This window comes from Stegostoma tigrinum, chromosome 1 (assembly GCF_030684315.1).
Source record: "Stegostoma tigrinum isolate sSteTig4 chromosome 1, sSteTig4.hap1, whole genome shotgun sequence".
NCBI classification, from domain to species: Eukaryota; Metazoa; Chordata; class Chondrichthyes; order Orectolobiformes; family Stegostomatidae; genus Stegostoma; species Stegostoma tigrinum.
Window position 1 is genome coordinate 133,048,087 of NC_081354.1, and position 14,406 is coordinate 133,062,492.

The 14,406-nt window shown below is 39.5% G+C and overlaps 1 protein-coding gene across 2 annotated transcripts in view; it reads left to right on the plus strand.

Annotated features, from left to right (window-relative positions):
- pigo (phosphatidylinositol glycan anchor biosynthesis, class O) overlaps positions 1 to 13,534 on the plus strand; it is a 34,700-nt gene extending 21,166 nt beyond the window's left edge. The window contains exons 6-10 of one of the 2 annotated variants that reach the window (XM_048546074.2): positions 1,349 to 2,957; positions 5,101 to 5,304; positions 9,368 to 9,555; positions 11,011 to 11,081; positions 13,144 to 13,534. In XM_048546074.2, the coding sequence (XP_048402031.1) occupies positions 1,349 to 2,957; positions 5,101 to 5,304; positions 9,368 to 9,555; positions 11,011 to 11,081; positions 13,144 to 13,273 (2,202 nt within the window). In that variant the 3' untranslated portion in view covers positions 13,274 to 13,534. Of the gene's footprint in view, positions 1 to 1,348; positions 2,958 to 5,100; positions 5,305 to 9,350; positions 9,556 to 11,010; positions 11,082 to 13,143 lie in introns of those variants that run through there. The other variant, XM_048546084.2, reaches the window with a different exon arrangement.
- The last annotated feature ends 872 nt before the right edge of the window (positions 13,535 to 14,406 follow it).

Below are 14,406 nucleotides of genomic sequence, written 5' to 3' on the forward strand. Positions count from 1 at the left end.
TTAAATAAAAGATCAACAAAACCTTGTAAGATAAAAGTGGTGAAACTTTCCATTTTTGTTCAGCAATCATAACACTGGAAACATTCTCGGTCTGATGTATTAAAACTTTTTCATGAGTTAATGACATGTAGAATTTTACATGCAGCAACATGAATCTGTACAGATTATTTTCTGTGTATGCTATTGCCAGTCTTCTCCATTGGAATCTATGTACTTTCTATAAAATTCAGAAAAATATTTGAAAACCTGCGGCTGAGGCCAACTATTATAAATGCCTTTGAGGATTAGACAGTAAGGTTTGAGAGTGAATTTGTAGCTCAGGTTGTGGACGTTGTAGTTGGTTGGCTTGCCGAGCTGGTTCAGTGTTCCGATGTGAACCAGCTTGGCGAGCTAACCAACTACAACGAGGATTAGACAGGTCAGTGTCTACCTTCCCCAAACCTTTGCAATCCTCCATAACTAAATTTAACTGTTCAAAGTGAAATGTTTAATCTGATAACCAACAGAGATGTTGTATCATAGGATGCTGTGGATTTGTATTGTAACTTTGTTTTCATCAGCACTAATTTCCTCTCGATGATTCTGATTAATGAGTCTGACGTGGATCCAAAATCTTTGAATATTTTACCATCCTCCTTTTGATGTTTAAAAGCATTCTTTACAGTAGTCATCATTGCATATCAATCAAGAATGAAATTATGATACTTTTTCTCAAGACCAGCTGGCAGCGTGGTTAACTGTCTATATATAGCTAACTGATTGGAAGGTCCATTTCCTGGCTACTTAACAAGGAACTGTATAAATTTGGTAATATCTGACAAGTTTTCTCAGAATTAAGCTTGTTTTCAGATGAAATGGTAACTTATAGTTTAGTGCTCCCTTTGTGGAGTTTTCTGTTTGCAGTTCATGGAGTTAAACTATTCTTGGCATATAATTATTGGTAAAGTACTGGTAAGATACAGGAGACATTTTCTGAATATATCTAGAAAAGCTACATCATCACATTTGATGTATATATCTTTATATGTTTTATGACATGTAGACATAAACGCCTTTATGCCCTTTTGAACGAGATGCTAAACAAAACCAAAGAAAAGGGGAGCTATTCGTGGTGTTCTGGTCAATATTTAACTCTGAAACACATTTTTAAAAAAAAATTATTTGGTCATTATCACATTACTATACGTGAGAATTTCTGGACAGGAGGGCTGTCATGTTTCCTTTAACATTATAACAGTTACTATTCTTCAGAAATGGTTCATTGGCCGTAAAGTATTTTGAAACATTTGTCATCTTGAAAAGCGCTGTGTAAATGTGAGTTTTCTTGTCCATCCATCTTGTTGTATAGGTGAATCGATTTTTGGAATCCTACTCTTATGCTGCTAAGGATCTTCCTGTGACAAAGCTGAAATATCTGAAGGAATTGTTCTCCTCTACAGTGGTGGAGTATAATGACCTGATTACAGTCATTCAGAAGTCTGAAAAAATTGTTCCTGACCAAGATTTTCATGCAAGGTTTCAAAATCTGTTAATCGCACAGCAACGTTATTTGAGAGAGACCAAAGAAGTGTGTCGAGAATCATGGGCACGATTCAACCCAGCACGCATGCTTTATGGTATTGTACTTCTAGCAGCAACCTGCATACATTGTTTTCTGATATCAGAAACTGCATCAACATTTGAATCTTTGTACAAGCAACTACTTTTCTATCCAGTTATCTGGGGTCTGACAGCTGGATTAACAGTATGTATCTGGATGCTGATATCTGGCATTACGGTGGAACCACTGATGATATGTTGTTGGGTTGCAATTGGATCACATCTGAGCTTTCATTGGAACTTCTGGAGATTGGAATGCAAGAAACATAATCTTTCAAATGAACTAATCCAAGGCTCCAACATTTGTATTCGACCAGAGTGGAAAAGTTGGCTTAAGTGTTTTATACCTATGGGAATTCTACTATTACGATGCCTGGCTATGTTTTCTAATAGCTTTGTAATAACTGAAGGGCAAGTAGTATCATTCCTTTTGAAATCTCTTGTAACTTTTACGGTCTTGAAACTAAAATGGAATGGAAAACTTACCAGTTATGGTTTAAATACATCATTTGTACCAGATATACAAAAGAATTCTGGTTCCGTTTCATACAAACGAGAATCTTTTTATTTAATTGTGTTCATGGTGACCTTTGTGGTCTGCATTCTTTTTTCCAGCAATTTTTATCACTGTCGGGAAGAAATTGCAGACTGTGAGCCTTCCCCATTTCTGAAGCCTTTGTCAAAGATAAGTAATAGTCAGCAAAAGAACTTCCATTATATCCTGTCCGTGTCGTCACTTGGAGCCTTGGTCTACCTCATACGAAGATGGTTCCTTCATTATGGCAATCTGAACAGTTCACACTTAGTTGTGTTTTTTATACGTTTGGGTTTCCCATTTATTGTATTTTGTTTGTGCTGCAATTGGGCTGTGAATGCTGCTTCAGAGGAATCCTTCATTAAACTTCAAGATCTGACTAAGAAAATTGTGGTAATTTTCCCATGCATTGTCTTTGTGCTGGTAATAACAGGGTTCCTTATCGTCCTATGGAATCCGATCACTGTGTTCCTAAAAGACAACAGGGAGTCTGATGAAGCTGTTGCCCCTCCCTACAAAGGCTCTATGGAAACGGAAGTTGACTCTCTACATGTAGTCCCGTTGATATACCGTAAGATGCAGAAAGCTATGAGCGTAAATTTTAACGACAGTCAAACAAAGACTCGGACAGTGGCTGCTTATGGCTTAGGAACTGTATATTCTGCTGCACTCATCACTGTCGTTGCTCTTTTGACATTGTTACTTATTATGTTGCATAATGAGAGAATGTCACTGGCTTTCCTGCTGTTATTCTTGGAGGGATTTTCTTTCCTTGAGATACATGGTACAGCAAGGAACCTTTCTTTGCAGTCTGATAACACTGGTATGTAGTGGCTTCAATTAATATATCATTTAAAAGCACGTCTTGAGTAAGTCACAACAATTCTCGGCTTGTAAATAATATTTTGTTTTGATCGAGTTTCAGTGTCATATGTTAAGCTTTTGCATTTAAGCTGAATCACCTCGGTTGTACAAGTCTTTTTTTTATATCTCTCTCATTGTGTCCATGAGCTCAAACATATAAAGTTCCATTGAGCAACAGATATTCCACAGAATTTAAATTTTTACTTAAATGGCTTACTTCAGGAAAGATGCTCAATTCAAGAGAGGGGGCAGAAGAGAAGATAATATCAGACATAAGAGACAGAGACAGATTAGACAAACCTAGAAACAAACAGTTGTCTGTATGTTTTCTTCTAGAAAGAACAAATTTTATAACCTTCAAATGAGACATGGAAATACTTTTGTGCAAATGTTCTGTAGTGTAGCAAACTTTATGAACTGGCATCTACGGAACTAGGAGTATGTCCATTGTTCTAATATTCCAGCTGGTCAAGAGGTCCCTATAATTAGTGTGAAAACACACACCAAATAATAGAAGCGTATTGCAGGGGGTATACAAATCACTGTTATACTTTATTTACAGCATAAATCACTTAAATAAAAATGCATCTTGGCTTTAAATAAAACTTAACAGCAGAGAGCCTTCTCAGTTGCACACTCAACTGACTAATCAGACAGCATAGAGATTGTGATAATACAGTAATCTACTGGTATTTGAGATATATAATTCTTGCTTGTTTGTCAAGTGCCAGCTTGAAACAAACGTTTGCTGTACGTGGAATGCCGGAGTAGAAGAAAACATTTAAAACAGAACCCAAGTTTTTAGAAAATAAGGGGATTATTGTGTGGAGCAGAACAACATGGAAATAATATGAAATTATGTAGTTAGATGTTTCAAAGAGCTGACACCAACATTACGTGAATGGATACACGAGCAAAATATTCCAGAAAAATGTTGGAAATACTTAGTAGGTCAGGTAGCATCATTGGAGAGAGGAACAGTTAATCTTTCATTGAAAAGTTGGGGATCTAACAGTTTTCAAAATACAGAAACAGGATATTCTGTTAAAGGAAGAACAAAAGTGTGTGTGATGGGGTGAAAAGTAAAAAAAATCATGTCAAAAAAGATGATATTGTGATGGGTAAAGAAACAAATGGTTTTGTAAATGAGAATAACAGATTTATCACCCACAGATGCTGTCTTTAAAAAAGAAGGTAGAGATTATGATATAAATTTACTAATTCATTCTTGAATTTAGAAGACTGTGAAATGACTAATTGAAAGATGAGATGCCATTTTTCTTCAATTCACATTTAGGAGGTTAGGGACAGAGTTCCTGGTGGGATTGAAAATTAAAATGACAGGCAGTTGGAAACTTCAGGTCACATTTAGGAAATGGGAGCAGGAGTAGGCCTTTCAGTCCCTCAAGTCTGCTGTGCTATTCTACATCATCATTGCTGGTCTATCTCTACCCTTTTCCCACTTGCTCCCCATCTCCATTTATATGTTCAATATATAGAATTCTATCAATTTATCTCAAACTAGCTCGAAGACTGAAATTCCACTATCCTCTGGGTAGAAACTTCCAATTATTCATTGACCTGGGTGAAGAAATCCCTCCTCATTCCAAATCGCCTACCTCTTATTCTGAGACTGTACCTTGATTCTAGATTGCTTAGCTGGGGAAAACATCTACAATAGGAACAGAAAGAATGAGTGATTTTCTGAGATCACAAAAGGCATTGTATGAATGGAGGTGTTTTACCACATTCTGAGGATAAAACATTTATTGTTTGTTACTACTTTGAATTGTGTTTATCTTGAATTGTTTCTGCAGTCCACCCTCAAAATATTTGATTGTGTAACTCAGTATCTCTCAACATACATTTGTTTGAGAGTGATTGTTTTGTAAGCATAACTTGTTATCAAATATGCTAAAAAATCATTGTGTTATAGTTGCAGTTCAATTTTCCTGACGTCACTTCTTTAGATGTGAGCATTGAGAAGTTGTGACTGAAGTCTGAGAAATTGCTTTTCAAACTAGTCCTTAGTTGAGATTTAATTTCCTAAGGTAATCTTACCAATATTTGACACTGATTTAAATTTTGTTTTTTTTGGGCAGGCTATTTTTCTGTTCCTTGGTATGCGGTTACAGCCTGGGCCTTTACAGCTACACAGTTCTTCTATGCTACAGGACATCAGCCAATATTCCCAGCTATCCAATGGAATGCAGCTTTTGTTGGGTTCACTGAAGGACATAGCACCAATATATTGCCAGCACTACTGGTGGGAATGAACACTTTTGCATCTCATATACTGTTTGCAGGTAATTATATAATTGCTTAACAATAGTCAAAACCGTTTTGTTGGAATTAATCTCTACATAACTGTACTTTGAATCATAGAATCCCTATAGTGTGGAAGCTGGCCATTCGGCCCATCGAGTCACACCGACCCACCAAAGAGCATCCCACCCAGATGCAGGCCCGACCCTGTCCCCATAAACCTTCATTTCCCTTGGCTAACTCAACTAACCTACACATCCCTGGACACGATGGTGCAACTTAACACAGCCAATCCACCCTCACCTGCAGGAATGAAACCTGCTGTTGTAGTCACAGGCTACTTGGCATGTTGCGGATCCTTTTAAAAATCAAACTCAGAATTTCCCTAGTAATTCAAACATTAACAGTGTAATAAATTCACAGCGGTCTTCATTTGACTTAAAATAATGTGTCTGAAGGAAATCTGACTTTTCTGGAAATAATTGAACATATTGTGAATTTGAAGTTAATTGTATTTTATTGTGAACTTAAGTTCTTAATCAATCCCTATTGCCATTTCTGAAATTGGTGACAGGGCATTATTTTCATCAGCTTTTATATTAGTTTTTATGTAGATTTCTGCTGCGTCATGGAATGCATAGGAAGTAGTTGAAACAGAAACACTTCTGAAAGAAAAACAAGAAAACATTTGAAAAAGAGGGAGAATGTAAGACTTTGGGGTGAGAGGAGGGCAGTGCGATTAATTCTTCATTGTTCATGCACCTGAGATGCAAGACACTTAGATTGATTGGCTGTCGCACAATCGGATGCGTTACATTTGAAACTGACCCCCTCCTTTCCAGCAGCGCTTTGAGTTATGATTTCCAAATAGCTTTGGGCGTGGGAACACTGGCAACATATCCATTCTCTATTGATGGATGCTGAGCCCACGACTTGCTCTTCATTGGCCTTGCAGAGATCAGCTAATATAGTACATTGTAGATGTCCAGTTCAGGGTTCTATTTGTTTTACAGCTCCTCTACAAACTGTTCTAACCTGCTGGCAGTGCTTTGAACTAATGGTTTTGAAGTTGTTTAATAATGCAATTCAAAACACGAAAGAGAAGGGAAAGGTTTTGGGTTTTACTGAATCATATACCTGCCAAAGATGCAAAGAAACAACTGAGAGGTTATGTCCTGCCAAGTTCATTATATATTATATAAATATTATAGAACAGCTTGTGTGCTGTCGGTTCTCTGTCTCTCTCTGGCTCTCACTCTCAAACACGGATATTAGAATTAGAATTATTAGAATCTCTACAGTGTGGAAGTAGGGCATTCAGCCCATCAAGATAACACCAACCATCCGAAGAGCATCCCTCCCAGGCCCACCCTGCTATCCTATTTCTGTAACCCTGCATTTCCCATGGCTGATCCACCTAACCTACATATCCCTGGACACTATGGGCAATTTAGCATAGCCAATCCATCTAACTTGCGGATCTTTCAACTGTGGGAGGAAGCTGGAGCACCCGAGGAAACCCATGCAGACACAGGGAAAATGTACCAACTCCACAGAGGCAGTCGTCTGAAGCTGGAATCAGATTTGGGTCCCTGGTGCCGTGAGGCAGTAGTGCTAACCACTGAGCCGCCATGCTGCCAAAGGCCCCACACACACACGCTCATACCACCTACCCCACCTTCATCTGTCTATAGAACGTTACAGCACAGTACAGGCCCTTCGGCCCTTGATGTTGTGTCGACCTGTCATACCGATCTCAAGCCCATCTAACCTACACTATTCCATGTACGTCCATATGCTTATCCAAGGACGACTTAAATGTACCTAAAGTTGGCGAATCTACTACCATTGCAGGCAAAGCGTTCCATACCCTTACTACTCTCTGAGTAAAGAAACTACCTCTGACATCTGTCCTATATCTTTCACCCCTCAATTTAAAGCTATGCCCCCTCGTGCTCGCCGTCACCATCCTAGGAAAAAGGCTCTCCCTATCCACCATATCTAACCCTCTGATTATTTTATATGTTTCAATTAAGTCACCTCTCAACGTTCTCTCTAATGAAAACAGCCTCAAGTCCCTCAGCCTTTCCTCGTAAGACCTTCCCTCCATACCAGGCAACATCCTAGTAAATCTCCTCTGCACCCTTTCCAAAGCTTCCACATCCTTCTTATAATGCGGTGACCAGAACTGTACACAGTACTTCAGGTGCGGCCGCACCAGAGTTTTGTACAGCTTCACCATAACCTCTTGGTTCCGGAACTCGATCCCTCTATTAATAAAAGCTAAAACACTGTATGCCTTCTTAACAGCCCTGTCAACCTGGGTGGCAACTTTCAAGGATCTGTGTACATGGACACCGAGATCTCTCTGCTCATCTACACTACTAAGAATCTTACCATTATCCCTGTACTTTGCCTTCTGGTTAATCCTACCAAAGTGCATCACCTCACACTTGTCTGCATTAAACTCCATTTGCCACCTCTCAGCCCAGCTCTGCAGCTTACCTATGTCTCTCTGCAACCTACAGCATCCTTTGTCACTATCCACAACTCCACCGACCTTAGTGTCGTCTGCAAATTTACTAACCCATCCTTCTATGCCCTCATAATAATAAAATGTGAGGCTGGATGAACACAGCAGGCCAAGCAGCATCTCAGGAGCACAAAAGCTGACGTTTCGGGCCTAGACCCTTCATCAGAGAGGGGGATGGGGGGAGGGAACTGGAATAAATAGGGAGAGAGGGGGAGGCGGACCGAAGATGGAGAGTAAAGAAGATAGGTGGAGAGGGTGTAGGTGGGGAGGTAGGGAGGGGATAGGTCAGTCCAGGGAAGACGGACAGGTCAAGGAGGTGGGATGAGGTTAGTAGGTAGCTGGGGGTGCGGCTTGGGGTGGGAGGAAGGGATGGGTGAGAGGAAGAACCGGTTAGGGAGGCAGAGACAGGTTGGACTGGTTTTGGGATGCCCTCATCCAGGTCATTTATAAAAATGACAAACAGCAGTGGACCCAACACCGACGCTTGCGGTACACCACTAGTAACTGGTTTCCAGGATGAACATTTCCCATCAACTACCACCCTCTGTCTTCTTTCAGCAAGCCAATTTCCGATCCAAACTGCTATATCTCCCACAATTTCCATTCCTCCGCATTTTGTACAATTTCCATTCCTCCGCATTTTGTACAATTTCCATTCCTCCGCATTTTGTACAATTTCCATTCCTCCGCATTTTGTACAATTTCCATTCCTCCGCATTTTGTACAATTTCCATTCCTCCGCATTTTGTACAATTTCCATTCCTCCGCATTTTGTACAATTTCCATTCCTCCGCATTTTGTACAATTTCCATTCCTCCGCATTTTGTACAATTTCCATTCCTCCGCATTTTGTACAATTTCCATTCCTCCGCATTTTGTACAATTTCCATTCCTCCGCATTTTGTACAATTTCCATTCCTCCGCATTTTGTGTCTATATTGCCTCTCCTTTGAGTATTTTTGTTACTTTGGGTTACAGTCCATAATGTATTGTTGATCATGGTCAACTTGAAACAAAATGTCTTGGTACAAAGGTCAGGAGTTCTTCTCTAAGGTATGTTTACTTGCTGTGGAGAGTTAGAACCATGCAAATATTAAAGTACTTAAAGGTGCCATTCAGCTCATCCGAATAAACTGGCAGCCCATTCTACTTCCACTTGCTCACCCAATCTACTTCCACTTGCCAGCATATAGTCCATACCCTTCCCAGTTGTGGCATTTCGGGTGCATATCCAAATTCCTGTCAGATTATATGACAGTTTCTGCCTTAACCATCAACCTGAACAACGAATCCAAACACACTACGTTTTATGTAGAAAACCTTTTCTGTTATGCGCACCCCCCCCCCCACCCAATCCTTTGACCAGTCCCCTTTTAGTCATCAGTCATGATGTTAAAATCAGTCATAATTTTACCAGCTCAGTACCAGATTCTTGGATAACTGAATTATTAGGGATGCTTTTAAATGAGAGAAAGAACTGGTGTCTAAAAGCACATTAATGAGAGAGTATCAGCCTTGCAATAAATGCATTGAAACTTTTAACTGACTTTTCAGTTATATTCTTGAGGTAGTTGGATGTCCCTTGTTGCTGCTTTGGCCATTTGTTCGTGAAATGAAAAGCTCTAAAAGCAAGAACATCAAAAAGGAATCTGGCGATGAAGATCAAGTGATGGAGATGAGGTTGCGAGAAAATCCTCAGATGTTTTCTGCAGCCATGCTGCAACTGGGAATGCGATACTTATTTGTCTACGGTGCGCAGGTACTGTAATTGTTCCATCATACCAGCTTAACTTTTGATGAATAGCACAGTGTACACCAGACAGTGAGTGTTTAAAGTAGAATAATGTAGCGGAGTGTAGTCAGTGATTAATTAATCTGAACATCTGGCCACGCGTAGAAAGTAAATGCGTATAGAATTACACTCCTTAACAGACAAGTTGAAGATGCCCCCTGAGCATTTCCTACATTGGAATATTTAATCCTGTCTACAGGTGGCCTCAAATCAAAGCAATGTGTGTAACTCTTAACTTCCCTTTGATGTGAGCAAGCTACCGGAAAGTGTTTGAGAATGCAACTCATCACTGCATTTTAATGTACAATAAATTAAGTTTGGCTAGTGATGTCCTGTGAATGAATTAAAAAGAAAGCCTGGTTTTAATGCTAGCTGAAACTAATGGAAGTAGATTAATTTCTACAAAGTGTAATGGCTCTGTGTATAATTTGGAACTAATATATCTATCTGAACTAGAAACTGAATAGGAGTGTCTGATGTGAGAAGTAATTATGAGAGTCTGGTATGTAAGCAGACATGTTAGCTCAGAGGTGAATAATTTATTGTCCATCTTGCTGCAGTAAACTGCAAGTACTTAATGCACGCATGAAATATTTTGTGGCCAAAATTGCACAATTTGCAATAGCATCATTGTTCTTAATGAATGCACAGAAAGTGGGACAGATTTGGGAACTCCATGTAAGTGGATCTTGAAAGCATTGTAACATTCTAAATGATATTATTGCCTCAAAGTCAGAACCACATTTTGTTTTTCGGTAATGTGCCATCCAGTTGGATGAGAAAGGGATTTTTCCATTCTTTGTTGACGTCTGATGCAACAATCATGAGAGTCTGGATGAGTAGTTCAAAGCAGTTGAGACGTGATAGTGTCCATACTGAAATATTGAAAATTATGACTGCATTAAATCTAATAACCAGGGGATATTTTAGAGAAATTTGACGTTAATTTGAATTTTTTCCCTCTGATAAACTTCTGGAGTAAGTGATTCCTGCATGCAGGCACTATTTCTGTTTACCAAAGTTCCTGCACATTTCATAACTTGAATCTAGAGGTAAATAATATAAGTTAATGGTGTGAGTGAACAAAACGCATGTAAAACCTACCAAGGGGGAGATAAATAAATATTTTCATGACTGATTTTGCTTTGAAGCTAGTTTTTATGTTTTGATTGGAAAAGTTAACTATGAATTGTTCCAAAAGAATGGCTTTGTTTAGAGATATTTAAACAAACTGACAATACCTGAATTACCACTTGATTTGTCACAAATGCTCCAAATGTCACTTAAAACAGGAAGACAATGAAGTGCTTGCTTTTAAGAAAAGCTGTCCTGTATTTGAGGACACATACTTACACTGAGAGGTTTTATACTCGTCTTGAAATTTGAGGAAAATTGTATAACCTGTTTTCCTTCTTTACACAGCTCCTTGCTCTTGTGTGCTCTGTTGCTGTACTGAGGAGACACTTAATGGTGTGGAAGATCTTCGCACCAAAGTATGTTGAAGATTAGTAGTGAGTAGTTAACTAATAGCATTCAGGAAACATGGAATTTCATTGAAACAACTTAAGAATTGATCTGTTTTTAAGGATCAATGTAGTTGCCACTCATTCATTAGAAGTCTTTGGTGATGTCATTGTTCAGAGGCCATAAATTTTCATAAGGTACACAGTTAAATAGTTTCATATTGCAGTTAAATCATGAAAATGTGTTTGTTTGTGTGAGTGTTTTATTTTGAAAAATTTTTAAGATAGTAGCGAAGGTATTATATAAATCCAACACCACTTCTTAAAATTTTTTGGTCTGCCTTGATAACATTTATACATTCCAGTGGGCAGCTATGCATTTTTTAAAAATCTAATTACTTATGTCATGAAAGTAAAGCAAATGAAAGGAAGAACAATATCTAATGCAACTTGCTGCATTTTTCATGTTACGATCCTCGTATAATGTTTAATTAGTGCGAGAGATGTGATACTAAGATCAAGACCATAGACCGTAAGAAACAGGAATGGAGTGGTTCAGGTCCTTGAACTTCCTCTTCCATTGAATGGAATTGTGGCTAATCTGACAGTCCTCATATCATTTTTCCTGCAATTTCCTTAAAGCCCTTGATTCCTGACTAATTGGGAATTTATCTATCTCAGCCTATCAACTGTATCCCCACAGCTCTCTGGGACAAGGAGTTCCGAAGAAATTCCTCCTCATCTCAGTCTTAGGTTCGTGCCTTCTGTTCCTAGATTGTCTTATGAGGGGAAACATTCTCTCAGCATTTACCCTGTCAAGCCCATTAAAAATAATGTATGTTTTAATGAGATCATGCCCCATTCTTCTTAACTCCAGTGAGCAGAGTATCAACCTGTTTAGCCTTTGGTTAAAATTTAGAAATTGGAATTGTGTATTTTATAATGGTGTGTTTTCCCCTTACATGGGTGAGAAAGAACTTAGGTACTCTGAAGCTGGCTCCGTAAGCTGTTTTTAGGCAAAATGTGGAATAGAATAACCAGTGTTGTACATTATCTTGACTTCACTTGAAAGTGATGTGGATGACTTATTAAACCTGATAGCTTCAGAAAATTTTATTGAAAAGGAATAAAAAGACACTTGGAAAGGTGACTAGGGACAGAAGAGGACAGTTGTGCAAAAGCTTGGAGTATTTTCTCCAAAATATTCAGCATAAACATTAAAAAAAACCTACACATCCATCAGTAATTTGTACATTGTTGAAACAAACAGAACAACCCTATCATTTTGGACATTAACAATACAGGGTTATCTGAATGGGAGTGGGAGAATTGCTTGTTCTAAGTGACAGATGCAAACTACTAGGCCTGCTGTTAACCATCTGAGTCAGAACTGCCATCATTCTTGATTCCATAACCATGTTCAGGCTAAACTTATTTTCGTTAGTCTCAAGAGTTATAAAATCTTGGAATTGAGATTCTCTTTGGGGTCAGAAAGTATGCCAGTTGATTGTTATGAGATAATATGCTAATTGATTGGTAAACCAAAAAAAATCCCTGTCCCATTTGAAATACTTGCACTGTGGGCCTCTTGAGGCTGCTTTTGGACCTTTTTCCATTTAAAATTGCTTCCTTTGCATGAGATTAATAAAGTTTTCTTTGTGATTTGATTTTTGACATACACTTCACTTTGCATACAAATTAGAACACTGGCAGAATGTGAAACTATCCTACTTAGCCCACCCACAAATTTCTTTCTCTCTCCAATTTTAATTTTAATTGCTGGAAAAGTATATCTTAGAAGTGGCTGAAAGTGACTTCTAATGTATAGAGTGCTATCTGCATTTGTAGTAGGTGATACTAATTTGAATGTGATGTGACATTAACGTATTTTAATGTTTAATGCTGATAACCACACTAGTTAACTGGAAAGAGGCTTTCAACTGTGGTATTCAGGAATTACCTCTAACCCTTCATTTCATTATAAATCCCATTTGCAGTGGTTAAAAGTCAAGTGTTTTCATGTGTGTTGACATCGAGATACTGATCATTTCCCAGCTTCATAAGGTTATTTTTATTTTCTTTACTTTTCCAGGTTTCTTTTTGAGGCTTTGGGCTTTGTTGTGACAAGTATCTACCTTGTTATTACTTTTTGCTTCATGGTGCGAGTGGATGTTGCTGTCAACAGGTGGTTTAAAGAACTCCTTTTGAAGCAGTCAAGGTAACATGTTGACGATAAAACATAACAGGGACTGCTGTAAATAGTTACAATGGAGAAATTGCCAACCAAATTGCATACCAAAAGAAAATGATTGTTATCTTAACAGTACCGTATCTCTGGACATCAGAAGTTGCTGCTGTAAAAGAAGCACAAATTACCTTAATGCCTTGTGTAGCCCACAAAGAAATGCTGAAGTTTCACTGCGCACATGAATGAAAAATAAGTTTGAACCAATGTGAATAAAATCTAGGATAATAAAATGTGAGGCTGGATGAACACAGCAGGCCCAGCAGCATCTCAGGAGCACAAAAGCTGATGTTTCGGGCCTAGACCCTTCATCAAAGAGGGGGATGGGGTGAGGGTTCTGGAATAAATGAGGAGAGAGGGGGAGGCGGACCGAAGATGGAGAGAAAAGAAGATAGGTGGGGAGGGGATAGGTCAGGGGGAGTGGAAATGGTTCGCGCCTGGGAGGTGCAGTTGTTTATTGCGAACCGAGCGGAGGTGTTCTGCAAAGCGGTCCCCGAGCCTCCGCTTGGCTTCCCCAATGTAGAGGAAGCCACACCGGGTACAACTCCCCCTCCCATTCTTTAGATGACATGTCCATCATGGGCCTCCTGCAGTGCCACAATGATGCCACCTGAAGGTTGCAGGAACAGCAACTTATATTCCGCTTGGGAACCCTGCAGCCCAATGGTATCAATGTGGACTTCACCAGCTTCAAAATCTCCCCTTCCCCCGCCGCATTCCAAAACCAGCCCAGCTCATCCCCTTCCCCCACTGCATCCCAAAACCAGCCCAGCCGGTCTCTGCCTCCCTAACCTGTTCGTCCTCTCACCCATCCCTTCCTCCCACCCCAAGTCGCACCTTCATTTCCTACCTACTAACCTCATCCCGCCTCCTTGACCTGTCCGTCTTCCCTGGACTGACCTATCCCCTCCCTCCCTCCCTCCCTCCCTCCCCACCTATCTTCTTTTCTCTCCATCTTTGGTCCGCCTCCCCCTCTCTCCCTATTTATTCCAGAACCCTCACCCCATCCCCCTCTCTGATGAAAGGTCTAGGCCCGAAACGTCAGCTTTTGTGCTCCTGAGATGCTGCTGGGCCTGCTGTGTTCATCCAGCCTCACATTTTATTATCTTG